This window comes from Passer domesticus, chromosome 15 (genome assembly GCF_036417665.1).
Source record: "Passer domesticus isolate bPasDom1 chromosome 15, bPasDom1.hap1, whole genome shotgun sequence".
NCBI lineage: Eukaryota > Metazoa > Chordata > Aves > Passeriformes > Passeridae > Passer > Passer domesticus.
In genome coordinates this window covers 2087505-2115423 of record NC_087488.1, presented here as the reverse complement: position 1 = coordinate 2115423, position 27919 = coordinate 2087505, and the positions used below count along the sequence as shown (strand labels likewise).

Here is a 27919-nt window from a genome sequence, read left to right as displayed (position 1 = left end):
GTGTCTCGAGTGAGTAATGAATTATTGACTGTTTTAAAGTCTCCTGTTTGGTGAGTGAATGGCAGCTGTGTTACAGCTGTTGCAGGGGTAGGAATGTTTCTTTTCATTCTCTGTGCTCCTAATGGTTGAAGTTGGCCTCTGCTGGAAAGGACATGTGGGGCTCAGACCCTGCAGGAGCAGTGAGATCCTCCCTGATCCCTTCATTCACAAAGGTAAAATAGTGGTGTAAATCCCCAGAGCCAGGAGGGATAAGCAGGGAATGATTATGACTGCTTTTGTGGACATCAGAGCTCCCCAGGGTTTGGCTATTAGCTGAAATTTGGGCAAAGGGAAGTGAATGGTCTCTGAAAGGTACCATCCCAGTGTAATCCACTGTTCTGCAGTCAGTCCCATTCTTTAGTGCACTTCACTCCCATCTAATGCTGCTCATTAGTCCCAGCTCAAGTGCTGCTCCAGCAGTTTCCCCTTGGAAAAGTGCCAACAGCTAAAATGAATAATCTTGGTGTTTTAATTCCTAAATGGCAACTTCTTGTACAGCCAAAGATCAGGAGGCCGCCATAATTAATGAAAACCAAACACCTTCTAATTGGAACCACTGCATTTTTATTTTGTACTATAAATAGAATTCCCCTCTATTCCCCATTCCCTTACACAAGTAAATGAAACATGTAGCTGCATGTAACTCCATCCAGGAAAACACCAGCACTAACAGCTTTTAACCACGAGTGAAGGAGCTGCCTGTGGGAGGCTCTCTGCATTGGGTTCCCTCGCATGCTGCGCACAACCCCTTGTGTCTGGTGGTTCTGCCATCTCTTCATGTCCTTTTCCTTGACCTCTGGGGTGTGTGAATGCTCCTTCTGGATCAATGCTGGTGCCATCAAAGTACACCTTCATTCTTCCCCAGCAGCACAGGCACAGGTGAACAAATGGTGGTGGTGAGTGTTGACGTGGTGATTCTGGGCTGAAACCTTGGTTTCCACAGAGCTGGCTTTCTCAGAGGACGAGCCCGTCATTGAGTCAGTTGTCCACGGTGGGACTGTCTGGCTTATCAACATGCAGCTGATGTAACCAGCTCCTGCTGGTCACCTCAGAGTCACCTGGACCTTCAGTTTCTCTCCTGACACGGCTTCGTACACGACTATGTGAGTAGGAGTTGAGGAAACTGCAGGTTCTACTGAGTCTGTTGGACTTGAGGCACTTCACTGTCCTAAGGCTTTCTCTTGTTTTCTGGTAGGCAGGGAGGAAGAGGGGTTTCAGGAGGTTGGCAGATACTTTCCACTACTAGTGGTGTTTTCTGCAGTGTGACAACAAGCGGAGTGGCTGCGTAGCATGGCCGGGGCAGAGGCTGTAGCAGTTGGGAAGACGCAAAGGAGGGTGAGGCTTTGCAGTGATCTGGATGTCTGCAAGGTGCTGCAGCTCTGACTGGCTGCTCTTGAAGTGAAGTTTCTAAAGTGGAGCGAGCGCTGTGTAATTGCTTCCGGACACCAAGACTGCCAGCTCCTGGATGGACATCTCCTTGTTGAGGTAACTGTCGTACTGGGCTGTGGTGAGCCGCCCGCTCTTCAGGGCATCCTCGATGGAGAACTCCCTGCCAGACTTCCTGTCGAGGATCACAGACGACTCCCCGTTGGGACCCTTTATTGAGATCTCCTCCCAGTCACATTCCTGGCTCTTCAGTTTGACAAACAGGCTCCATTCGATGAGGCCAAACACGTGAGCTTCCTCTGGAGACATCTCTTTTCCTGTGTCGGGGTCAATGACCACGATGGAGCGCCTCAGGTGGTTCTCTCGTTGCTCCCTCTTGATAGCCACTGTCTTCAGGCGATTCTGGAGCTGCTCAATCTCTGCATCTTTTTCTCTGGATAACTGCTTCAGATCCTCTAACTCTCTTTCCAAAGCTTGGAACCTGGAGTCCAGGTTTATTCCACTGTCCACGTGGGTCATGTTTCTCAAATCCTGAGCTTCTGTTGCGGTGAGTTCAATCTCTGACTGCAGTCTTCTTGTTTCCATCAGTAGGTTCTGTTTCTCAAGGTGGAGCTTGTGGTTTTCCTCCCTTAACAAGTCTAGCTCCTTTGATGACTTGGAGTTGTTGAATTCCACCTCGGACAGCCTGGTTTCCAGGCGGTTGAGATCTGCATCCAGCTCCCTCTTGCGCCTACTTTCTTCCTCCAGGTTGCTCTTCAGCTTTTGAATCTCGTACTCCGTGTCTCCTTTGTCCACTTGGACACTCTCTGAAAAGACCACTTTCTCCTTGACCTCCATCTTCTCCAAAGAAAGGAGCTTCTTTCTCAGGGCTTCTAGCTCGGTTTGCAGGACTTGTCTTCGGTGCTTCTCTTCTTCTAACTCCAGCTTGAGGAGGGAGTGCTCCTTCTCCTGCTGGGGATCTTGCTGAAGGATCACTTTCTGTTTCACAGTCACTCGTTCTGTCGTTTCTCTTTCCTGTTCTTCCAGCTCGTTCAGCCGGATCCTGAGCCTTTGCACCTCCAGCTCGGCCTCCCTGCGGGCCTGTCTCTCCTTCTCCAGCTCCTCGAGCTGCCGCTCCAGCTCGGAGCGTCTCCTCTGCAGCTTGCGCAGCTCCTCACGGAGCCCGTCGATCTGCTTCAGTTCGCTCTCGATGCTCTGGGAGAAGGAGTTCACCTCAGCTTTCAAGGCAGGATCCTGCTCATACTTCACTACTTCCTGTTGGACCACCTTCTCCTTCACCTGGGAAAGTTCTTCCTCCTTCAGTCTTACTTTTTCTTCTTGGAGAAGTCGTTCCCTCTCCAGGTCAATGTGCTTCATTTGTTCGTCTGCCAGCTGCACTCGCAGCGACTCTACCTCCTCTCTAGTCTTGGGGTCTTCCCGAAACTGGAGGATTTCTTGAACAACTTCCTTCATTTGCACTTGAGGTTTGGTGTCTTTCAACGCTTGTATCTCTTGTTTCAGCTGGTAGATCTCCAGGTCAGCTCTTTCGATAGCTCCGGTCCTCTCTATTATCTCCTCCCGGAGTCGCTGTAGCTCCTTTTCGGTTTCTGGATCATTCTTGTACTTAATGACCTCCTTAATGACTTCTTTGACTTCTACCAGGGGCCCTCTGTTCTTGAGAGCAGCCAGCTCGCTCTGGCAGCTCTTCAGCTGTTCGTCCCCACCGCGGTACCTCCTCTCCTGCTCTACCAGCTCCAAGCGAAGGTTGGCAACTTCATTCTCAGCCTTGGGGTCTGGGCGCACAATCTCACGCACTTTCTCCTGAACAACCACCTTGGAGTTCTCCTCCTCCAGCAGCTGGATTTTCCTGAGCAGCTCAGCCTTTTCCCGCTCATTGGAACGGCCCTTGGACTTCTCATCTTCGTACTGGCGCCGGAGCTCGTTCACCTCCCTCTCAATGGCCAAATCTTTCTCCACCTTCAGCACCTCCTTGACGGTGATTTTGCCTTCGGCGATGGCCCGTTCCTTCTCCAGACGCTTGAGCTTTTCCTGGAGGAAGCTGAGCTCTTCCTCGTGCTTCTGCCGAAGGGCGCTTTCCCTCTCCTTGGTCTCCTGCAACATCCGGAATTCCATCTCCAGCTGGGGATCGTTCTGCAGCTTCAGCACCTCCTTCTCCGTCACCTTCTCCTGCTCTTTGTTCTTCTCGCTGGACAGCACAGCAATTTGTTGGCGTAAGAGGATGACTTCACTCTCCCTGGTCCCTTCCTGCCTCCTGAGCTCTTCCAGTTCCTCTTTGAGCTTCAGGATTTCAGCAGCTTGAGCCTTATCTTGTTCAATCCTCAGCACCTCTTTCACTATGTACTCCTGCCCTCCTTCCCTCTTCTCGTGCTCCAGGACTCGCAGCCGGATCTTAAGAGCCTCCAGCTCATCCTGGAGCGCCTGGTTCTTGCGCTGCTCCTCTGCCAGGTTTTGCTGCAGTCTGTGGAAACTCTCTTCCAGCTGGGGGTCAGGCACCTTCTTCAGCAGTTCTTTCTTCACCACAGTTTCTTGGGGCTTCTGATTTTGCAGGTGGACAATGTTGTTCTGAATGGCTTCAATCTCTGCCTCGAGCTGTTGCCGACGCTGAGTCTCATCCTCGAGCTCCTTCTTCAACTTCCAGACTTCTTCCACAGGCCTTACAGACTTTTTGGTCTGGGCAAAGTCTTGTGTCACCTGAATCTCTGGCTGCTGTTGTTGGCAAAAGGATCAAAAAAAATTAGTGAAAAAAAATCCAGTTAATCACACTTTTGGTGCTTATCATCACAGAATCATTTAGGTTGGAAAAAACCTCCAAGATCATTGAGTCCAACCTGTGACTGATCCCCATCTTGCCACCCAGCCCAGAGCACAGAGTGTTATATCCAGTCATTCCTCGGAGACCTCCAGGAATAGTGGAACACATCCACCACCTCCCTGGGCAGCCTGACCACCCTTTCAGTGAAGAAATTTCTCCTGATGTTTAACCTGACCCTCCCCTGGCACTTGAGGGTCTCCCTCTCCTCCTGTCCCTGTTCCCTGGAGCAGAGCCTAACCCCCCTGGCTGTCCCCTCCTGTCAGGAGCTGTGCAGAGCCACAAGGTCCCCCCTGAGTCTCCTTTTCTCCAGGCTGAACCCCTTTCCAGCTCCTCAGTCCCTCCTGGTGCTCCTGACCCTTCCCAGCTCTGTTCCCTTCCCTGGATCCCCTCCAGCCCCTCAGTATCCTTCTTGTCACAACGAGCCCAGAACTGGACATAGAACTCAAGGTGTGTCAGCAGGGCCAGCCCAGAGGGACAATCACTGCCCTGGTCCTGCTGGCCACTCTTCCTGACCCAGGCCAGGAGATTGGTGCCTCCAACAAAGCAACAGGAGGGAGCTGAGCTGTGGCAAATTCTGTGCAGGGAGCATTTGCAAATGGACTTCTGCAGGTTCCCAGCCTGAGAAATCCTTTCTGCAATGCCTGCTGCTGTCAGAACAAAGCTCTGAGCCACAAGGGACACTAATTCTGCCACAGAATGTCAAAAGAAAGTTAAAAACTATGTGGAGCTTCCTAGGATGAGTGGGCAATGGGACTGGGGGTAGTCTGTGTGATTTAAGTGTCTGCTGATTAATGATTTAGGGGGATAAGACACCAACTAGACTTGTTCCCACGTGTCCTTGGGTCCTACCTGTGTCCCTTCAGCATCACCTTGCTCCTGTGATCACTCACCTGTCGCAGGAGGCTCTGGGCAAACTCCAGGTTCTGCAGCCTCTGCTTGTTCACAGCGTTCACTTCTGTGTATTTGGCTGCCAGAACAGCTTCCTGCAGAGCAAAAACGTGTTGGGAAGAGCTTGAGAAGGGCAGAAACAACAGGTCCTAAACTGGTAGCTCTGGGTGCTCCTCTAAAAACCTGCAGCAGTGAACGGCTGAGTTTTGGGAGAGGGAGAAGGATTCTCATACACAGACACACTCATGGTCATACTGTGATTTTTTCTACTCAAGATAAACAAAACCAGGTGCAGTTAGAACCAGGTGAGGAAGAACCAGGTGAACTTTTGCCTGCCTCTATAGGCAGGGTGAGTTTGAGGCAGGTAGCAAACAGATCCTGCATAAGTAAGTAGCTTGTGGCCTCATCTCACTGCAAGTATTTCTATCTTTGGTGGTGAAATCTCTCTGAAAATCTAGAGAAGGGAAAAACTTTCAGGTTTTTGGCTTTTCTCCTGATTTTTCCCTTCCAAAAGTGTTAAATCCAGCATTTTTCCTCCCTCATTCTGGCCAGCCCAGTTTAAAAAAATGAAAAATCCCTTCCTCCTGATTCCCTGTCCTTCCCTGTGGTTCCCTGTGGGACCGAGGTCCTGACAGTAAGTGTAGATGTTTGCAGACCCCCAGTGGTCCTGTGAGCTGCCCTCTGCTTTGGCTCTCCTGTGGCCAGCCCTTGCTTACCTCCTCCTTCACTTTGGCAGCTGGGGACTGCAGCCTGGGCTTCTTGCTGGTGTAGCCATTCCGGCCGTTCTCCAGGTCCAGGATGGACCGCAGCTTCTCAGCCTCCAACTCGTAGTCCTGTGCCAAGACATTCCCAGCAGAAATGTGAAACTGCTGCATCCCCTTCACACACGGGCTCCTCCTAAGCTGCCCTGGCTTTAACAACTTCACCCCTTGACCCGTTTTTTGGGAAGGCCACAAAACCCCACCCTCTGCTCTGGAGCCAGGCTGGGAGAGCTGGGGGTGCTCACCTGCAGAGGAGAAGGCTCCAGGGACACCTCAGAGCCCCTGCCAGGGCCTGAAGGGGCTCCAGGAGAGCTGCAGAGGGACTGGGGACAAGGCATGGAGGGACAGGACACAGGGAATGGCTCCCACTGCCAGAGGGCAGGGCTGGATGGGATATTGGGAAGGAACTGTTCCCTGTGAGGGTGGGCAGGCCCTGGCACAGGGTGCCCAGAGCAGCTGTGGCTGCCCCTGGATCCCTGGCAGTGCCCAAGGCCAGGTTGGATGGTGCTTGGAATAACAGGAGGTGTTGCTGTCCATGGCAGGGGGTGGAATGAGATGGGCTGTAGGGTCTCTTCTAACCCAAACACTGTGTTTCTCTGTTCTCTCACAGGCAGAATTTCAGCCCTTACCTTCACTGCCTGCTGGTACTGCTGAGCTGTGGCAGAGACCTTCTGCACCTCCTGTTCCTTGCTTGCAATGTCACTGAGCAGTGCCTGGACACACACAGATACAGGTCAGAGGCAACACAACATCCAAATGCATCCTTCAGCCTTTTTGGGAGTTACCATTAAAATCACAACCCTGAGAATTGCAACCACCTTGAGCAGCCCTGCTTTGTGTGAACAAGGCACAAGAGGACCACGGGACCTTAGAGCCCAAGAATAAATCTAATAAACATTTATATTTTTCTATTTGATGTTCAGGAGCTATCTAAGCTCTGTTTCTATTAGTCTTGTTCCCTCTTTTCTCCCTGTGGATCCTGTGGATCTCTGGGAATTACCGCTTGGCTCTTGAGCTTCATCTCCACTTGCTGGATGTTGTCAGTCTCCTGGGGCTCGTAGTTGGGGATGTTGCACAGGAACTGGTTCACCTTGTCATAGTTGGCACGGTAGTTGGAGTAGGCACTTTTTGCTTTCTGCAGGGTTTGCGTTCTGTGGGGGAAACCAGCTCAGCTTCAGTTCTGTCCCATCTCCTGCGCCTCCTGCAGACACCTCCTAACCCATCCCGCCTCCCCTGCTCCCCAAAGACATGGATTTGAGCCAGGTTGTTCTCTTGGCACCTCTTCTGCAAGAGAACTAATCCTTGTTTTCCCAGCTCTACCCAGCCAGCACATGCCAGCAACCTCTCCCTCTTCCTCCTCGGGCCTCCCTGGAAGCCCTTCTGCAGCTCCTCCTTCCCAGGACCGTGGTGTGCCTCCTCCAGCTCCACAGCAGCCATCCCAGCTCTGCTGCCTGAGCCCTCACCTGTGGTCGATCTGCTTGCTGAGGTTGTTGAAGCGCTGGTTGAGCTTGTAGAGCTCTGCCTCCTGGCGCTCGATGTCGGGGCAGTGCTCCTGGAACTTGCTGGCCAGGGTGTTGGAGCACGTCTTGGTCCTCTGCAGGTTCTGCTCGGCTTCACTGAGCAGGAACTTCTTGGACTGGAGCTCACTGCCCATGGCCTGTGGGGGAAGAAGCAGGAGAGGGTGATTCTCTGGGGTTTCACACTGTTGTCACCCACATTGACTCCAGCAACTGCACTGGAGTGCAGGCCTGAGCTGCAGCAGTGCCACCAGTTGTGGAAAGAAACAAGCTCAGGGCTTACATGGTGAGCAGAACCACCTGGTAAACCTGACAGGGAGAAAAGCTACCTCTTACTCCCCCTCGACCTTTAAAAGTAACCATGCAAAGTGCAGAATAGCTGCTGCTCTTCATGCAAGGCTTAGATCCTGTTCTTGCCAGTGCAGCAGCTGTGGAAGGAGCAGTGAAAGCTCTTCCATGTTAGTCTGAAATTGGGGTTTCATGAAAAAAGCTGAAGGAGCACAGAAAATTCTGCCCTAGCCAGTTCTTGGTCTTTCTATAGCAGAATTGCCAGTTTGGGTAATTTTTCCAAGCAATAACTGTTCTCAAAGCCTTGCTAGGCCCATCTTTCCAGTATCAGGCCACTGAGCTGCTTTTCCACACCATTTTATCCTTCACTTCTCTAAGAATCACAGAAGGTTTTAGTTTGGAAAAAACTTAAAGCTCATCTCATCCCACCCCTGCCATGGCAGGGACACCTCCCACCCTCCCAGGCTGCTCCAAGCCTTGCCCAGCCTGGCCTTGGGCACTTCCAGGGATCCAGGGGCAGCCACAGCTGCTCTGGGCACCCTGTGCCAGGGCCTGCCCACCCTCACAGAGCAGAATTTCTTCCTAATATGTAAATTAAATATTTTCTCTTTTAGTTTTAAGTCATTCCTCTTGTCCTGTCAGTATCTGCCCGTGTAAAAAGTTTCTCTCCCTCTTTTTTATAAGTATCCTTTAGGCCCTGGAAGGGGCTCTAAGGACTCCTGGAGCTTTCTCTCCTCCAGGTGAGCACCCCCAGCTCTCCCAGCCTGGCTCCAGAGCAGAGGGGCTCCAGCCCTGAGAGTGTTTTCCCTGGACATGCTCCAACAGGTCCATGTCCTTCTTGTGCTGAGGACTCCAGGCCTGGACACAGCCCTGCTGTGGGAGGGTCTCACAAGAGCAGTGTAGAGAGGGAATCCATCTGCATTAGTCCTTTCATCAAATCACAAGACTTCAAGTGGGATTTGATTTGATTTGATTTGATTTGATTTGATTTGATTTGATTTGATTTGATTTGATTTGAGGTGTTTGTGCCTGAAGCAAGTGGGGATCATTGCAGTCAAGGTGAGTTCTCACCCCCAGCTGGGGAGCCCATCCTGTCACCAACAGATCCAAGCTTAGGAGTTGAGCAGGAATCACCACATCTTTTGCAAAGTGTTTTTGCACATGCAGCACACAAACAGGGCAGGAAACTCACCAGCAGCTCTTCCTTCTTCCTGTCCACCACCCTCAAGTCCTCTGGTACCGTGTCATCTATGACCAGCTTGTTCTCATAGGTTGACAGCAGGTCTCGGCCTTGCTGGAGGCTCCTCTCCAGGTTTGTGGCCACCTCAACTCTGTAAGGACACAAGGAAAGTGTTTAAGCACTCCTGCACCCTCCTCCTGCAGGATCCTGTCACTGTCATATTTTCTGAAAAATCCTTTTGCCAGGATTTTTCTCCTGAGAAGCCTCAGAAAAGAAATGCAAACAATAACTCTCTGATGGCTGTGGCATGTGGTCTGGAGATGGTTTACCAAGAGGTGCATCTTTGATTGGTCTCATGTGAGTTGTTTTTACTTAGTGACCAATCACAGCCAGCTTGTCAGGCTCTCTGTCATGAGTTTTTTATTATTCATTCCTTTCCTAGCCTTCTGATGAAATCCTTTCTTCTATTCTTTTAGTATAGCATAATATAATATAATATAATATAATATAATATAATATAATATAATATAATATAATATAATATAATATAAGCTGATATATTAATTATTATATTATATAATATAAATAAGGTCGATATATTAAATATTATATTATATTATATTATATTATATTATATTATATTATATTATATTATATTATAATTAATATATCAGCCTTCTAAGAAACATGAAGTCCTATTCTTCTCTTCCCTCATCCTGGGACCCACAAACACCACAGATCCTGCCTTAGGTCGGGCTCAGGCTGGGATTTAAGCATGACTTACTTCTCCTGGGCAGCGCTGAGCAGCTGCACCACGCGCTCGTACTTCTTGTTGGTGTTGTCCACCTTGCTCCTCACCAGGGTCGCGCTGCCCGTGTTGGGCACGGACTCGATGAAGGCCTCGCACTCCTGGATCTTCCTCGTCTTCTCGGGCTCGATGCGCCGGACCTCGTTGGTGATGTTCTGCAGGAGGAACAAAGCCTTTAGAGCAGCTGAGCCAGGACCTGGTGGCTACAGAGGAGCCACGCTCGGCTGTCCAGGGTGAGGAAGGAACTCAGGGCTGAGATTTGTGTTTGGTAGAAGGTGCCTTCCAGCCCTGCAGGGCACAAAATTATATTTCTGCCTTTCTTTTGACCTGTCTCTCCTTAGCAAGGAAGCTCCAGCTGGGGAGGGGTTCCCAGCACTCCAGCTCTGTCAGGGACATGCTGGCTTCATCTGGGCCATTGGGCTCTGACAGATGAATCCTTGCCTGGCCATCAAAGTGCTGCAGGCAGTTGGGGCAATTTGCTTTCTCTTGTGGTGGCACCTGGATTTTGACACAGCCCTGGGCAAGTGATGTAACCAGGACCTGAACTTCCTCCTAAACCAAGGGAGGTTTGTGGCATGGAGCCTGGTTTAATTAGGGGTCTGAAAAAGAGGAAAGGAGCTGCATGCTACTGGCACTGGAGCCTGGAGGAGCAGGTCCACAAGGAGAAACTGCCTCAGACCACGAGGGTTTTCCTGTTCCTCTCTGAGCTGGTGATAGTGGTGGCAAAGTTAACTGTGCTCAGATGAAGGGCAGGATCAAACCCTGAGGGCTCCCTCCTCATCCTCACAGCCACCACCTGCAGCCATCACCTTTTTCCCATTTGACTGAGCTGGGCCAGAAGCAAGGCAAAGGTTTTGGGCTTCTGAGGCTGCTCAGAGGGCTGCTCCCCATCTCTACTGGAAGCAGCTGTGAGCATCCCTCCACATGCCATTTCCAAGGCTCAGGGAGCACTCTAAGCACCCTCGGCTTAGAGAACCCCACTGGGGACCTTTGGGAGCCCCGTCCCTCAGCCCCCAGCCCCACCTTGAGGTCCTTGGAGCGCTCGGTGCTGTCCTGCACCGCCCGGCTCTGCTCCAGCGGCGGCCGCAGGTTTGCTGTTATCGCTTTCTCCTGCTTGTCCAGGTCACTGTTGACTTTCTCCAGCCCTGCCAGGAGCTGGCGACCCCGAACTGATGCAGCATCTGGACAAGAGGACACCAGATTAAAGCTGGTTGGAGCTGGGTGTGGGCTCAGTCCCACTGGTGAGTGCCAAACCCTCATCCTGCTACACTCCCCGAGCCTGGCCTGCTGTGACCACAGCCTGGCTGCTCCACCCCCCACCCAACCAGCACTGTTGTCCCCAGGACCCTTTGGGAACATCCCCAAAAGATGTTCCACCACCCAAGTTCAAGCCTTTTTGTGCCCCAGGCTGCCCTCCAGCCCCACACCTCCAATGCTGTCTGCCTTCAGCCCCTCATAGCGCTGCTGGAGAACATTCTTGCAGTTGTTGGTCTTCTCCTTCACGGCCACATAGTGCTTGGCAATTCTGCAGAACGGGACAGCAGGAGGTCAGTCAGACTCTGAGCCTCTCCATCACCCCGGCGCTGCTCCAGGAAGGAGCTCCAGCTCTGGAGGGGTTCTGGGGGCTGCTCCCTCGAGGCAGCCATGAAGCAGGGGGGAAAAAAGCACCTTCACCCCATGCTGGGGTAGAGCAGTGTCTTCATTCGAACAGGGGAGAGGCAGCCAGGCAGGAACCTGCCGGCTGAGGGAGGGGTGGGCAGCTCCCCGTGCCATAATGGGGAGCAGGGGGAAGCCGGGTGGCTCTGAGCCACCCCCCCTTTGCCAGCTGGGATCTGGTGAGCAAGCAGGAAGGGGCAGGAATCCTTCGGGAGGAAGCCTGAGGCTTCGAGAAGGCAGAGCTTCACTGTGGGAATCGCTGGGGCGCCGGAGGGGGTGCAGCGCCTGGGGCTGGGGCAGGCAGGGGCAGCGGGGCTGTCCCGGCCGGGCTGGCACGTACTGCTCTGCCAGGGCTATCGCTTCGGGGTCGGGCGGGGGGATCATGAAGCAGACCCCGGGGGCGCTGATGGTGTCTCCTGCGCTGTCGGCCACTTCCCAAAGGTCGCCGCTGTTCCTGTGCAGGGTGTAGTGGGCTCCGCGGCTGATCTGGCCCTGGGGACAGAAGCGGTCACAGCAGCACGGCCGGAACCTGCCGGGGCAGGGCCGGCACAGCCCCGAGCCCTGCTCCCGGCTCCTCCGGGAGCCTGCCCCTCGCAGAACCTCGTGTGCCTGCTCCTCCCTGCCCGCAGCCTGTGCCTCTTGCGACAGCCGCGGCAAGCGAATTCCCACTCGGGCAGAGATGAGGAGGCGTTTCCAGGGCTGTGCCCTGCCTTTCCTTTCCGGAGAAGCAGGCAGCTGAGTTAGCTGGAGCTGCTGGCCCCTGTCCCACCCCTGGCGCTCCCGTGGTGGCTGCCGGCTCGGCTGTCCCATCCCTTTGGCCAGCCCTGAGCCCTCAGCCCGAGCCGGTGGGGATGGGGGCATGCGGGCTGGGACCGGCCGGTGGCGGTGGCGCGTTCCTTTGGTCAGGAACACGCCGGGACACCAGCTCAGGGAGCGTGGGAATGTGACAGAGCTGTGCTGTCGCAACATCCCCAGGGTGTGTGAGCGGCAGCGAGGCTGCCTTTCCCCCAGACCCCTCCTGCTCCTCCGCTGCAAAACCTGCTCTCCCCACCTTTGGGGACCTTTGCCTCGTTCCCACTGCTTGGGAAAAGCCGCTGCTTGCCGCGGTGCCGTTCCGTGCCCCCCGTACCTGCTCGCCCTCGAACTCGCAGAGCGCCTCCACGGCGATGGGCTGCGGCGGCGGCTGCCGGCGGTAGCGCAGCGGCAGCACCTGCCGGCTGCGCTCCTGCAGCGACTGCACCACGGCCTCGTACTTCTCCAGGGCCTTCTCCTGGTCCTGGCACGGGGCAACAACAAGGAACGGTAGGAAAACGGGAAGAACGAACTGCTGGGCTCTCACAGCCAGAGGGGAGCTCGTTCCCACGCAGCCGGAACAGAGGCTGTGGCTGCAGGCACCTCCTGGAGCCCTGTGTGCCTGTTCCAGGTGCTCCTGCACACTCCTGCCTGCTTTTACAGCCGGGCTGAGGGCTGGGACCGTGCCAGGGGGTGCCATGGCAGCGGACACTGACAGGGCTCCCTGGTGCCCGGCCCACAGTGGCGTGGCTGTGTGCTGGTGCACAGCCCCACTCCCAGCTCTGATTCCAGCCCTGTCACAAGGCTCTCCAGCAGCTGCTCTGTTTCTAGCCCTGAAGGTGGAGATCCCGAGATGCTGAGGGGGATACAGGAGGAGAGGGGACAGCTCTTGGGAAGAGCTATCAGCTGTCCCGGGACACCCACATCAGCTGGGCCTGCTGCAGCATGCTCGGGCTTGGGCTTGGATTTGGGCTTGGATTTAGGCTTAGGCTCGGGCTCAGGCCCAGCACAGCCCTTCCCAAGTGGGTGATCTCCAGCCCAGCTCACTGCAGCACAGCAAGTTCCACAACCTCTTCTGGCAGCAGGTCTAATTATGCTCCCACCCCTAACGAGTGCTAACTCAATGAGAGAACAAATAAAAACCAGCCCAGTGAGCAATTACGTTGCTAGGGGAGAGGCAATCTCTAGCCAGGGGGGAAGGAAGCGCTGGGGAAGGCCGGGCACGGAGAGGCAGCAGCACAGCACAGCCCTTCTGCTCCCCAGGGAGAAAGCTGGGCCAGGTGCCCACACGGGCAGGGACATCCCTGTGCCAGTGCCAGGGGGACAGTGGCTCCTGCTGCTGCCTGCCCTGCAGCGCTGCCTGCAGACTCACATCCAGCTCCCGGAGGAGGGACTCCAGCTGGTATCTGTCCTTGAACTCCGGGCTGAATTTTTGGTCCAGGTCTGTATCCACCTTCTTCAAAAGCTCCTGAGCATCCTTGCTGTCCTTCTGAAACTGCAGAGAGGGAAAGTTTCTTGTGAGAGATGATCCTGCTGAAACATGGAGCAGAGCCTGCATGGTTTTCACACAGCCACCAGGAGCTACTCTGGGCATCTGAACCCTAGAATATGTGGGGAAAGGCCAGGGATCACTATTTCCCTTGCTCAGGACATCAGATTGAAGGAAACAACAAGCAGGAAGGAGCAGCTTATTCCACACAGAGCTGTTAAGTCCCACCTTTCCCTGCCCTCACTTTTGTTTCACTGGGACAGCATCACCACGGTGCGTGGTGCCACCACTGCCAGCGCCAGCAGAAGGGAGAGCCAAGCCCTTCCACACACAAACCATCCCCTGGGGCAGCTGTTCTGGCACATCCCCACAAAAGGCACTGCCTGGGCTGGGCACCACAGCTGAGCTTTGGCAGGAGACTCATCGGGTGGTGAACACGCCCAGGCTGTGGGAGAGGAATGCAGCCCGACCTGCTCCCCTGCAGAGCCTCCCTGGCTGTCAGATGCCATTTATCCAGCAGACATCTGTCTGCCCAGCTCAGCTGGGACACTCAGCCCCTGTGCCCGGCTCCCCGGGGCAGCTGGGACTTCCTACATGGACCTGTTCTGCTTCCCAGAGGAGCGTGCAAGCTCTCCCCGTGCCCTGTTAGGGGGTGAGGGATCTCTGCTGTCCTGGGGACAAGGAAGCTGATACTGACTGTGGCTCATGACACTTCTGCTGGAGCAGAAGCTTTCTGCAAGTTGTGCTTTGGCCAAGCAATCACTTGCCTTTGGTGCCTGAGCAATTATGACTTGTGTTCTCTCAGCTCTCCTGGCCTTAAAAATCCTGGGTTTGGAGCACTCCATCTCTTCTACCCAGTTTCCAGAGTAGCAGGAATTTTTATATTCTAGGATCTCCTGCAACTCAGCACCTGCTCTCTGGGCTCCAAGTCACTGCCCCCGGGGATGTGGTACCTTGTGGAAGTCCTCCATGAACTTCAGGTGGCTCTCCTCGCAGATCAGCAGGTTCAGGTACTCCTTCCAGTCAGCGTGCACGGCCTCAATGTGAGCCTGCAACACAGGGGTGCAGGGGACATCAGCAGGACCCCCGTGGCAGGGGAAGCCTGAACTGCCCCAGCTGCATCCTGAGTGAGCAGCCCTTTGGCTGCCTCTGGAGCCACCCAGATGCTCTCAGGGGGAGCCCAGGATGGGAATACCCAAGGCTGGGATGATCCCATGGCACATCCTTGTGTCCATCCTCCCACCAAACAGGGGAGGGTTCCACCATAGTTTATGGGTGGGCACAGGGTAATTGCCACAGGAATGAGGAAGATGGGAAGAGCTCCTTAGGTTTATCTTTCCTCCTCCTGTGGTGTTTACACATCTGCAAGTGAAGGAGGCTTTTTCCCCCTTGGCATCTCAGGAACTAAGGTCACGAGTGGTGTTGGCACTGGGTCCCACTCTGGAGAAGGGCTGGGTGAGTTGCCCATGCTCCAGGGGGGCTGGGACCCATCCCTGGTGCTCACCTCGATGGCATTCTTCCCAGGGTGGTTCTGGGCCAGCAGCTGATCCCCATCAGCGTGCAGCTTGTTGATGGCCTCCTCCTTCTCCTCCAGCTTCCGATGGATGAAGTTCTGGATGGAGAGAGGTGAGACATTGATTCCCATGAAAGGGAGGGGACCCTGCCTGCAGTCTGGGGCTGAGCAGCTCCACAACACAGTGTGCTGTTCCCCACCGCAGCTTTCACTTTTCCTTCCCTGGCAGATGTTGCTAAAGATGTGACTGGGATAAAGGACAGGAGGGTGAGGGAGCCGTCCCTGTTGCGTTATCTTTGGCAGAGGTAAGGATTAACCCCACTATCCCTGTACAATCAGCTGCACATCTCAAAGCCCTTCACGATAGGTTGGCAGAGACTGGGGCACAGGAGAGGGACCATTTCCTGCCCCCATGCAGCTGCCCTGGCGCCGTGCCCAGCTCCCTGTGCCCAGCAGCAGCCGGAGCAGGGTCTGGCTGTGGGGAGCACACCGACCTCGTACTGGCGGCGCCGGCTGGGGTAGTCCAAGTTTTGGTCGCTCCAGTCGTAATGGGTCCTGTCCTTGGCCTGCTGATCCAGCCAGTAGAGCTTGTTGGTGCAGCGCTGCATGTAATCCTGCAGCGAGTTCAGGTCCTGCTGCCGCTGCTGGGAGCCGGCCTGCGGAGGGGCACAGGGACAGCTCAGCCCAAAGCTCCTCTCTGTGTCCCCAACCAGGGACCCCTCCAGGAGGGCTCTGCCCCAGGATCCCAGGGGCTCTTACCAGCAGCTTCTGGTATTTGGTTTGGAAGTCGCTCATGTTTTCCTGGAGGAGGAGCAAGGCAAGGGTTAGGAGAGGTGGCTGGAGAGCGGTGCTCTGACAGGGGCTCGAGGGTGCACAGGGATGTGGGTTTAGGCTCGAGGGGGATGTGGTTTATGGGATTTGCCTCATTGTAAAGCCAGAGCTGGCGTGTGATGCTGTGCTCTCAGGCTGGGAATGGATCTGGGCACCCACCCAAACCTGCTCCGGGCTGTAGCACCTTGGATGGTGGGACAAGGACACCCTGCCCTTCATCCAGGGGTCAGGGCAGGGCTGACCCTCCAGGGCAGCAGGGAGAGGGGCAGGAGAGCTGACCTTGCTTCCTTCCTTGACGATGTGTGGCCCGATGGCCATGACCTCATTGTGGAAGATGTTGTGCTCTTCTACTTGGCTGTTGACCAGTGGCAGGTCAGTCCCAAAGCCTTTGCTGCTCAGTGCATCCTGGGGGGCACAGGAGGGGCGGTTAGCAATGGGGGAATGGGGGCAGGCTGCCAAGAGCTAGGAAGCTCCTCTTGGAGGTGGCTGTGGAGCTGGGCGTGGGTGGGCTCCAGTGGCTGCAGTGTATGGACGCCCCAGGAGCGTGTGGGTGAAATCAGCTGTGCTGGAGGGCAGCCATGGGAAAACCAGTTTGGGGGGTTAAACCCTTCTCTGGCTGGAAGAGTGCAGGGAGTGGGATAAAATGAAAAATAAAGGCTGTGGAGTAGAGCCTAAAGCAGGTGGTGACTGGGGATGCTGAGGCCAGGAGCGGTGCCACCTCGAGCACTGACTCCTGGTGCCACAGCAGCCAGCCTTGTCCCACCAGCTCTGCGCCTCCCTGCCACCCAGCTGTTTGCAGCTCCCACTATGGAGCAGCTCCCACTATGGAGCTGCCCAGAAGTTTTCCTGGAGCCAGGTTCTCCATGGGGAGCTGCAGGAGTCCCTGCCCAGCTGGTGCTGCTGGCCAGGCAATGACACTGGCGGCCCCTTGGTACCTGTTTCTCCTCGATCACTGTTGACCAGTTAACCTGGGGCTCGATGTGCTGCAGGGGGAAGTTGTAGATTTGCTCGTGTTTCACACGCAGGTTTGCCACGCGCTCCTTCAGCTGCCGGATGCTGTGGGAAGGGAAAGGTGAGGGTGGCATGCAGGATGTGGGCATGGCTGGCACCAGCATTGGTGGGTGTAGCTGATCCTCTCCAGGCCCCGCGGATGGCGGGCTGTGCTTAGGGGAGAGCCCAGCCAGGCTGGCAGCAGCTGTGCTGTGCCTCTGCCAGGGGCTGCTCCTGTGGCTGTGAGCTCAGGGCAGGCTGGACCTGGGGCACAGTGTGGGGCACAGTGGGCAGGTGCCACGTTGCCATCATGTCACACTCCCCGTGCCCAGGATGGCGTGGGTCACACACCCTCATGGGAGTTGGGATGCAGAGGAGCCCCTGGTGACCCCCCCACTGCAGGCAGCAGCTGAGCAGAGCCCCTGGAGAGGCCTCCCCCTCGCCCAAGGGCTCTGGGGACAGTGTCCCCGTGGCACTCACTCTTCTGTGATCATGTCCCCCTGGGGGTGCTTCATGTGCCGGGCCACGGCCGCGTCCCCGTCCAGCACGTAGAGCAGCTTGTCGGACTCGGAGAGTTTCTGTGCTGTCAGCTCCTTGTACTGCGCCAGCTGGCACGCCTTGATCTTGTGCAGGTCCTGAGCAGTGGGGACAGGAGGAAGGGTCACCTCTGGGTGGCCAGGAGGTCATCCCAGCCCGCTCTTCCCTGGCACTGGAGAGGAGCGGGAGCTCTGCTGTCTCCCATCCTCCTGGGATGGATTTTACTTTCCCCTCTCTTGTCACAGGATCATGGAATGGTTTCGGTTGGAAGGGACCTTAAAGACCATCCAGCTCCAACTCCTTGCCACGGGCAGGGACACCTTCCACTTGACAAGGTTGCCCCAGTCTCAGCTGCTGGGGACGGGCTGGGGAGCTGCATCACCTCGGGATGCATCCTTTGGGACCAGGATGGTTCAGGCCTCTCCTCCCACCCCAGCTCCCTGCTGGGATGCACACCCCCACTGCACAGTCCTGCCCCCTGGGTAGGGGGCAATTTGGGGGGGTCCTGTTGCCTGGAACACCCTCCCACCCTCTTCCCACAAGCGGGAGGGACCCCAATAACCCTTAAATGACCCTTTCACATCATCACAATCCAGGTACCAATGCAGAGCTGGCAGCCACCCACACCTGCCTAGGAGAGGAGGGGAGAGCCCAGGAGGTGCCCAGGGCTGGGGCAGGAGGCAGAGGGGAGAGCCTGTGAGTGGGGACTGTGCCTTGCTTACATTTTGCATTCGGGAGTCGGTCTCCACGATGTTTTTCTCCACCTGGTCAGCATTTTTCTGCAGGCGCTCGATGAGCTCGGTCAGCTCTTTGCTGGAGATGCTGGGGAGAGAAGGGGGGGTCTCGTCACCCCACAGAGGCAGCCACAGCCCCCGGGGTGCCCGGGGGTGCCGTGACCCCGGGGGTGGCCGGGGGCCAGCGCAGCCTGCCAGGCACTGCAGCTGTGTGTGACTCACTGCTGCCTTCCAGCTCTTTCCAAAATACTCGGCCAGTGGGCCAGGAGGGGGTGGGGGATGGCTGGAAACAGGAGCGATGCCTGAGGCTCCCTCGGAGCAGGAAAGAAAACAGCTCTTTGCAGGGGCAGGGAGAGAATCACAGGGTATCCTCAGGTGGAAGGGGCTCACAAGGATCATCAGCTCCTGGCCCCAACAATCCCACCCTGTGCCTGAGAAGGGGGGTCCGGTGTGGAAAAAGTGGAGCTGGAGCAGCAGGGGGGCCCTGGCCCCGTGCCCACAGGGCAAGTGGCCCCTTGGAGGCTGCTGCCCCTGGGCAGCCCCTGCCTGCCCCTCCGTGCCACGCTCAGGGCTTCCCTCTCTGCCGGGGTTATTCACACTTCAACCCGGGAAAGGGATGGGGGCACACACGTTGCATCTCTTGCCGTGCTGGTTTTGGTCCCAGGGTGACACTGGCCAGGCTGGCAGGGTGCAGGGCCTGCCCAAATGTTCCCATCCAAGTGCAGGGACGGCGGAGCTGGAGCAGAGGCAGAACAACCCGTGACGCAGCCTCTGCATTGCTGGGGTTATTTTAAACATTTCGTCTCGTGTCTGCCACTTTGGCTGCAAGGAGAGGCTGCAGCATGCCAGGGCCAGCTCCAGGGGCGTGTGCCAGGCACTGCCCACAGCTCTCCCACCCCTGACCAGGAGCAGGGAGTGCCCCCCAAATCCCTGCAGCCAGAGGGAGCTGGGGCTGCTGGCAAGGCTGGGGTGCCCCAGCTGTGCTGCTTTGCCACCTGGGCTGGCTCAATCCAGTCCCAACCACCTTCATATGAGTCTTAATGACCTCGTTATGTGGTGGCAGAGCTAATCTTTATGTGCCACTTGGAAGTGTCAACTGCTGCCGGAGCAGCTGGAGAGGACGAGGGGGGCTGGCTGGGGGAGCAGCAGCATCCCAGCAGGGCTGGCTCATGGCACAGAGTTCCTGCATCCCCCGCCAGAATCATGGAATTGTAAAGGCTGGAAAACCCTCGAAGTACATCGAGTCCACCCATTCCCTCAGCACTGACAAGGCCACCACTGACCCATGTCCCCAAGTGCCACATCCATGTGGCTTTTAAATCCCTTCAGGAACAGTGACCCCACCACTGCCCTGGGCAGCTGTGCCAGTGCCTGACCACCTTTGGCATGAAGGAATATTCCCAATATCCAATCTAAACCTCCCCTGGCACAGCTTGGGGTCATTTCCCCTTGTCCTGTCCCAGTTCTCTGGGAGCAGAGCCCGACCACCCCTGGCTGTCCCCTCCTGTCAGGAGTTGTGCAGAGCCACAAGGTCCCCCCTGAGCCTTCTTTTCTCCAGGCTGAGCCCCTTTCCAGCTCCCTCAGCCTCTCCTGGTGCTCCAGCCCCTTCCCAGCTCTGTTCCCAGCCCAGACCTGACCCCAGGATTGGTGCTGCAGCTCCCCCAGGACTCTGGTGCTGAATTTCAGGACCTGTTCCTGCCTGCCCCGTGTGCTGTCGCTTCAGTGCAGCAGAACAACCCCAAACCCCAGCTCTGGGCTTGTTCCTCCCTACCTCAAACCTGCTCCAGGCTGTGGGAGCCTTGTGGCATCCAACAGCTCCAGAAAAGTTCACACTTCCCTGGGAAGTTCTGCTATGGGCATGGTTTACACTGCTTTTTTTCTTTTTATAGAAGCTGCATCATCAGGATGGTACTCAGAGGTTTGTGCCTGTCACTGTGCCTGCTGCCTGCCTGGCACCTCCTGCACCAGCAGCACTGAACCCAGTGGGCATTCCTGGGCAGAGGAGACAAGGAGGGGTCGCTGGGAGTCGTGGTTGCAATAATGCCAGGGGTGATTCTCATTCTGTGCTCAATAATCACAGCTGGAGGGTGCAGGTGCACGGGGACATGGGGTGTGGGTGGCTGGCTCCTGCTCCAGTGGTAGAACAGCTCCTCAAAATCCACTTTGGGGTTTCTTCCAGCCTTCCCCACCCCACAGAAAGCAGGGCAGAAGTCGGGTGCAGTCAGTGCTTTGGAGCGGGTGACCGAAATGTGCCGCACGTGTTTGGGTCTCTTTGGGTGATGGTTGCTCAGAGCTGGCACCTCCCGCATCCTGGCAGAGCTTGTGGCCACCGAGGAGCCTCCCTCACCTCCCACCCATGCCCTGGAGGCCACCTGAGCTTGGAGGGTGAGAGGTTCATCATCCAGAGGGGAGCTGGGTTTGCTCACTGTGGGGCTGGGAGCTGGGCTGGCACTGAGCTGGGCACAGCTGGAAGCTCCTGCTGGCTCCTGTCCCTGGGCCCTGCCTTGGTCTCAGTGACTCCAGCACGTCCAGTGACTCCTGAAGTCCAAACTTTAGGGTTTCAGCATGGATGGGAACACCATCCTAAAACCCAGCAGAAGTCTGAGCTTTTTCTAGTTCTAGTTTTGACTGAAACCTCTGAATTGTAGGGAGGAAATAAACCTAAGGCAGGGATTTTTTGGATGCATGGCTGTGGTTGAGGCTGCTGACCTGGAGAGCTGAGCTGGAGCCTCAGCCCAGCCTTTTGCTCACTTTGCATCAGCAAAACTGATCTCAGGTTCTGGAAGCAGCGAGGGCAGCACCCAGCCCTGACCCTCCCTCACTGCCCGGCCACTTTGGGTGGGGGTGAGCCCCTGGTCCCCTTCCCTCCGCTCCTCTCTCAGGCTGGAGCCACAAGTCTCCTCATCCCTGTCATCACCTGTGCCCTGCCAGCCCCTTCCCAAGCTGGGGGTGCTGCCCCTGGAGCCCCCTCCTGCCCTCAATGACTCTGAGAACCCAGGGCTGGGGCAGAGTCACCCTCCAGCCCCTGGCACCTGGGGACAGTGACATCCCTTCTCCACCACTGGAGCAGGCGAGGGGCTGGGGGAGGGCAGGGAAGGGCCATTCCCCGTGTTGGAGATGGTTTCCTGGTGATGCAGAGGCTGCAGTGTCTGGGTGACCAGGGCACAGAGATTCAGCCTTGCCCAGAGCAGGCAAGGGCGTGCAGGAGGTGTCGTGGGCATGGCTGGGCTCTCCTGACACACCTGAAAACCTCTGTGGTTCAACTGAGAGTCACCAGCTGAGGCTGTGGGACAGGGAACTCTCACAAAAGCTCCCATGGGAGCTGCACCTCAAACTGCAGTGCTGGGGAGCTGCTCCTGTGCTGCCCTGAGCTCAGCTGTGCTCCACAGCCCGGTGCTGCTGCAGTGCAGGGATAACAAGAGTGCAGGAATAAACAGAAATAAGAGAGAATGGGAAACTCTCACGTGAGATCTCTCTTATTTGTGTGTTTATTTCTCCACTTTGGTGCCACTTTATCAACCAGCTTGGACATCGCTGATGTGAGAACTGTTAATTACTATCAGGCCTGTTAATTACGCACCTGTCCCTGCCACAGCTGGGGCAGTGTGGATAAGCCAGAGGAGGAGCACAGTCCCTGCATCCAGCTGGATGGCAAACAGTGAAAGCTGAAGCCTGGCTGGGATCTCCAGCCAGGGGATGGAGGAGTTTGGCTTCATCTGCTGCAAGGAGGAAGATGCTGGAGTGCCAGGAAAAGGAGGAATGGCTCCCACTGCCAGAGGGCAGCGCTGGATGGGATACTGGGAAGGGATTCTTCCCTGCAAGGGTGGGCAGGCCCTGGCACAGGGTGCCCAGAGCAGCTGTGGCTGCCCCTGGATCCCTGGCAGTGCCCAAGGCCAGGCTGGGCAGGGCTTGGAGCAGCCTGGGACAGTGGGAGGTGTCCCTGCCATGGCAGGGGTGGGATGAGAAGAGCTTTAAGCTCCCTTACAGCCCAACCCATTCCATGATTCAATGCAGGAGAAGCACAAATGGATGAGCAAAGCAGTGAGGAAACCTTGGCTGTCCCAGGAAAAGTGTGTGGATGGGATTGAGAGGACATGGCTCCTTTGGGAAGCTGCCAGGAAGAGCCATGGATGCATCCAGGCTTTGGAGCAGAGCTGCTGGCAGGGGATGCCAGGGCCAAAACGCAGGCTGGGGGATGGCTGGAGCATGGAGCAGGCTGGGAAGGGAGGGAGAAGGGCAGGATTTGGCCAGAGCCCAGCTGGGATGGGCAGCACACACGAGACTGAGCAGAGCTGGGAGCGAAGGTGCCCAGGGCACAGCACGGGGGGAATGCAGAGCTGTTCTGCTGGAATAGATAAGGCTTTGTTTGAGAGATGAAAAAAATAAATAAAAGCTTGGAAAAACTGGCTTTGCCATTTCTGGAGAACTTCAGCATTCTCTGGTCAGGAAGGAAAAAATGATCTCTCATGGAAAGCTGTGCTCAGCACAAGAGTTGATTTTTGTCAGTGCCTGGCTGGGGTGAAGGACCCCAGGTCATTCCCGTGGGGAATGGGAGCTGGTGTTGGGGTTTCTCTCAACTGAAGGACCAGGAGGAAGCAGCTGCACCCTGGCAGACAGCTCTTCATCCATGTACCACAAGTCTGCCCTCAAGACCTTGCTTTCAGTGGGGTTCAGGTGTTCCTGAAAGCTATGGGGGGATTTTTAGGGTTCAGGTTTTTCTTTCTTCTGTTTTCTTAGGGTTTTGGTGATTTTTGTTGGTATTTTAGTTGGGGTATTTTTATTAAGAGAGGTTCTCAACAGACAAATATGATGATAATTATTGTAATGTGAAAACTTTGCTGCTAAAACCTGAATTTTCCTCTATTCCTTTTTCTTTTTCTCTTCTCATTAGGTTTCATCCTCACTGCTAAGAGCAGGTTTTGGAGCAAACCTCCCCGAGATCAGTTTCTCCAGGATGTGCAAAGGTCTTGTGCTTGCTGGCAGGTGGTAGAAAATCCCTTTGATTTCTCAAGTTTCCTTTTTTCCAAACAAGAAGGCTGTTTCCTTACTCCCTCCAAGGGAGGATGCTCAGACTCTCCTGAGCTTTGACCACTCCAGCTGCCTGAGTTCCCTGGCCAGGCTCCTGCTGGGGATTTGTCCCATGAGCCTGATCCTTGCTGGGAGGGTTATGGGAAGGGACAGGGAATTATCCTGTCCTGCTCAGGGATGCTGCTCTCCTGGCAGGAAACCTTCCCATCCCAGAGGCTTCTCCTGGTGGGATGGCTCGGCCAGGGCCAGGGGAGCTGGGTGAGGACGGGGTCTGATCCCACCACGGGACGATCAGCAGAGCAGGCAGTGCCCACCCAGTGCTGCTCTCACTTCCATCCCCGTTCTGTGCCCATTTACAGAGATTTCATAGAAAGCTCTCCCGTGCCAGCCCTGCTGCTGGAGGAATTAAACTGAATGAATCCTCCAGAAGGCCACAGCACACAGCTATAAATGTCCTTCAAGCTGCCCCAGCCACAGCTCCCACTGCATGAAATTTTCTCTTGCTGCTTTTAATGGCACTGGAGTGAAACTGTGGCAGGGTAGAGAGCACAAGGGCTGGGCTCTGGCTACGGCAGCTCAGGCTTGGGAGAGATTAGGATCTGGCTGAAAACTCCGAGCAGACTCCTGTCAAGCTGCCCACGTCAGGGTGTAGCTGGACAGCAGGGCTGCTGTGCTCAGCCCAGCCTGTTCCAGTTGTATTTATCTTCCCTCGTAGCAATGGTGATATTTCATTGTAATCTGCATGGAAATGAGGGCAGAACCGGGGCGGGCGAAGGAGGCTCGCTCCGCCCTCAGCCTCAGCAGCTCCTGACTCACCTGCTGACTCCAGCCCTTCCAAACAGCCCCTGGAAACGGGGGCCAGCCCTGCAGGCAGAGCTGTCCCAGTGCCTGCACCCCTCTTATCTGGGGAGCGACACTGCTGAGCTGGGAATTCTCCTGGGTGGGTGCTCTCACCCCGAGGACCCCGAGGATGAAGAACTTTCCTGCTGGCAGGAGGGAGAGTTTCTGCAGCAGCTGCGAAGGCTGAACTGCTTTTTATAATAAAATTATTAAATGGTTTGAATTAGATGGGCAGGGACCCCTTTCACTATCCCAGGTAGCTCCAAGCTCTGTCCAGCCTGGCCCTGGGCACTTGAGTGAGGGCACCTCCCTCACTGCTCTCTACCTGCCAAGCCTGGACTATCAGAAGAAGAAGAAGAAGCCAACCTGCTGTGTTCTGAGCATGGCAAGTGTTTGAGGAGCGTGGTGTGGAAGGAGGCTGATGATTTTCCCCATGCTGTGGCTCTGTGCAAGGCTTGTGCCTTCCCTTCCAGGGACACACATCCATGTGACAAGGCAGTGGTCACGGCTGAATTCCCAGGGCCTTTCCTCTCTCAGGGATGAGAGCAGAATAGAGCAATCAAGTCCATGAGACTAAAGAGATGTCACCATCATCCTCCAGGATCCCCAGCCAAGGCAGGGAGATGCCCAGGGCTGGATGGGGATGGCTACTGAGCCTGGAGGTCTCGAGCCCAGGCAGATCACAGAGCTGCAGCAGGTATTCCTAAGGGCAGACCTGGCCCCTGGTGATGCTGGATCTTGAGGGCCACTTTGGGGGTGGGACAGGGTGGCTGTCACATCCAGGGCACAAAGAGTTGTTCATGGGGAGGTTGCAGCACCTGGCTTGGGTGCCAGTGCTGTTCATGGAGGTGTTCCCCTCCTGGGCAGGCTTTGTCCCGAGGCTGAGGAAGCCCCCAGGCTCCCACGGCTCCTCTCCGGGCTCTGTCCTGCTGCTGGATGATGCTCCCCGGGCAGCCCCTGCCTCCCTCGGCTGAGCCCGTGGCCCTGGCTCCCGGGGCTGGAGGACACGCTCCGGTGCCCCTGTCTCTTGCCAGACCGGTGCTGGGCTCTCGGCTGTCCCTGGGTGCTTTGAAGGCTCCGTCAGGCAGCGCCCTGGCACCGCGCCCTGCCCGGGCCGGGGCCGCGCTCCGCGGTGGCGAAATCCCGGTCCCTGCTGGCGGCGGGGGCGGGCGCTGCGTTTTGGGAGTGTTGCTGTGTTTTCCTGGCAGCAGAGCGGGGCGGGAGCCGCCTGGGAGCCTGGCAGTGCCTGGAGCAGGGGCCGGGGCAGCAGCTCCTCGCTTCTTCGCAATCCTCCTCCAGCAAGTTGTTCAACCGGTCGGGCACCGGCTTCCCCATCTTGATGGTGGGGCTGTTTCCACACGGTGGGAGTGTTCCCTGGATTCACAGATGTTTGTAAACTCCAAGGCAGGAATTAACAAATTGGGGCTAATAAGCACAGCTCTCCCCGAGGTGTGCACGGACAGCCGGGGCGCAGGGAGGGAGGGAGGGAGGGTGGCCCCGGGCACAGCCCCGCGCTGCTTCCTCAGCCACCAGCAGCCAGAAAAGCAGAGGTTTCGGCCTGGCCCGCAGCCTCCGGAGGTGCTCTGGCACCTGCCCAGGGCCGCTGGGCTGCAGGCAGGGCGGTGAGGAAGTTTCTTCCTTCCTGCGCCGATCCCGGCGGATGGAGGGAGCGCGGGGTGCCCAGGGCTGGACGCAGCCCCCGGTGGGCACCGCACAGTGCGGCTCTGTCTCCTCCTGCTTCACAGCATCCTCCCGGGGCCGAGCTGCCAGCCCCGCCGCGGGTTCTCGCTCTGCAGCCGCCCAGACTCCCCCGGAGCTCAGAACGCGCCCGGCTATCGGCACCATCCTTCCTTCCTTCCTTCCTTCCTTCCCCCTAGGGAGGTGCGGAGCCTCCGAGGGCTCCGTGCCACCCCCGCCTCGTCCCGCCTGCCCTCCCCGGGGCAGGTCTGGCAGCAGAGCCGTGCCCCGGGCTTCGGGAGCCTGGGCGGCCCCGCCGAGCCAGCCGGGCTGCCGGGGAGCCTTGCCCGGGGCTCCGGGAGAGGGAGCTCAGCGATGCCCGGTGCCAGGGCAGCAGCGGGCACTGCCACCGCCACCGCCCCGCTCCCGCAGGCACGGAGCCGCCGGGGCTCCCCTGCCTGGGAAATGTGGCACTTCTGGGCTGGCTGTCCCTCTCCGGGCCCTCGAAGCCCCTGCAGCAGCTCCCCAGCTTCCTTCCCGAAGGAGGATTTTTGGGAGAGGGCGGCTGCTCGGACTCCACCAGCCAGGACTGGTGCCGGTGGAGAGGAATGGAAGGGGATGAAGAGCCACGGGCTGGGATCATGAATCCTTGAATCACTCAAAATCCTGGAGCACGCCACATGCTCTAGAGCCCCTGCAGCTCCTCTGGGAAACACAGGACACGTTTCTGAGTTAACCCCAACATCCACCTCTGTGGAAAAACATCCCGGTGCAGGCAGGGGCTGGGGACTGTCCACCGTCCAGCCCAGAGAGGCTGAGCCTTGCTGCGGAGGGATTTTTACACCTTTTCCCTTTTATCAGTGACCTTTCACAGGGTGCATTCAACACCCTGCTTTTCTTTTCTTTTTTTTTTTTTCCTTTTCTTTTCTTTTCTTTCTTTTTTTTTTTTTTGTTTTAACCAACCAGTACCACCGAAACGCGTCCCCACCCCGTCGGAGGGAGCCGAGGGAACGACGATGGACCAAAAACCTGATGGTCCGGAGGGAAGAGGGGCGAAGGTGGAGAACAACCAGACTATTTTCCCCTAAAATGTGACCCAGCACACAGCTGAGAAGAGAAGGAACCTGCTCGCCGGAGCTGCTGCGATGGGAGGGGAGCTGGGAGACGCAACCTCTGTGCCCACAGCCGGCGCAGGAGACGGACCCAGCTCGGGGAGGAGCTGCCACTTCCCGGGGGGGCAAACACCGGAGCTCCCACTCGGCTCTCAGGGCTCCACCAGCACTCAGAGGGTGCCCGCACCTCGAGCATGCCACACTCCAGGGCTCCTCAGCTCGGGAATGCCCACTCCTCGGGGGGTGCCCACACTTCAGGGTGCCCACACCTCGGTGGTGCCCACACCTCCAGGGGCACCCACTCCTTGGGAGGTGCCGACACCTCGCGGTTCCACACCTCGGGGGTTCTCACACTCGAGGGTGTCCGCACCTGGGGGATTCCCATTCCTCGAGGATTCCCGCTCCTCGGGGGGGTTCCCACTCCTCGGGGGGGTTCCCGCTCCTCGGGGGGGATCAGCTCCGCCGAGCCCCGGCGCGGAGCGGGGGATGCTGCGGGACGGGATCCGTGCCACCCCCGGGCTCTGCTCGTCCCGGGAGGAGCGGGGCTGCCCGAGGCCGGCTCACTCACCTTTTCTTCTGCACGGAGGGGCTGTATTTCCCTTTGTTGCGTTTCCTGAAGAGCGAGTGCATCGCGTCCCCGCACGGCGCCCGCCGCGCTCCTCCTGCCCGTGCCCGCCGCCGCCCGCAGCCTCTGCGCCGCCACCGGGCCGGGCCCCGCCGGGAGGCGGGACGGGGCTGCACCGCCTCTGCCTCCTCCTGCCTCCTCCTGCCTCCTCCTGCCTCCTCCCGCTCCTGCCCCGCTGCCTGACCCGCCCCTCCCAGCCCGCAGCATCCCCCCCTGGCTTTGGGGCGCCCGGGAAGGGTCGCGGCAGGGTTGGAGCCCCCGATGTGCAGGGCCGGCCTGACACCCCCAGGGCCGGGCACGGCTGGTCCCTGGTCAGCGGGGCCGTCACGGGGGCTGCGGCTCCTCCCGGGCCGTCTCTGTTTGGGGATGAGCGGCGCTCGGAGTGTCCCTGCTCCTTCCAGTGACATCGGCACTGC

General features: G+C 57.1%; 2 protein-coding genes and 1 long non-coding RNA gene across 3 annotated transcripts in view; 2 read left to right on the top strand and 1 right to left on the bottom strand.

Annotated features, from left to right (window-relative positions):
- UBN1 (ubinuclein 1) overlaps positions 1–7259 on the top strand; it is a 35588-nt gene extending 28329 nt beyond the window's left edge. The window contains exon 18 of the mRNA XM_064390745.1: positions 6497–7259. Coding sequence (XP_064246815.1) covers positions 6497–6540 — 44 coding nt within the window. The 3' untranslated portion in view covers positions 6541–7259. The remainder of the gene's footprint in view (positions 1–6496) is intronic.
- Positions 581–27605, bottom strand: PPL (periplakin). The gene is made up of 22 exons (XM_064390741.1): positions 27447–27605; positions 18210–18309; positions 17431–17585; positions 16896–17016; positions 16240–16365; positions 15889–15930; positions 15624–15785; positions 15121–15228; positions 14570–14665; positions 13500–13622; positions 12465–12611; positions 11676–11827; positions 11107–11204; positions 10703–10860; positions 9656–9834; positions 8884–9022; positions 7350–7543; positions 6887–7037; positions 6516–6599; positions 5842–5958; positions 5128–5220; positions 581–4131 (listed from the first exon to the last, which is right to left on the bottom strand). Exons 1-22 carry the CDS (start codon positions 27506–27508, stop codon positions 1447–1449), a joined length of 5292 nt encoding a protein of 1763 aa, XP_064246811.1. The 5' UTR covers positions 27509–27605; the 3' UTR covers positions 581–1446.
- On the top strand, positions 10807–21964 carry LOC135281683 (uncharacterized). The gene is made up of 5 exons (XR_010348238.1): positions 10807–10920; positions 14507–14626; positions 15141–15242; positions 15359–15434; positions 20401–21964. It is a non-coding gene; the product is annotated as an uncharacterized LOC135281683 (long non-coding RNA).
- Positions 27606–27919: the final 314 nt, after the last annotated feature.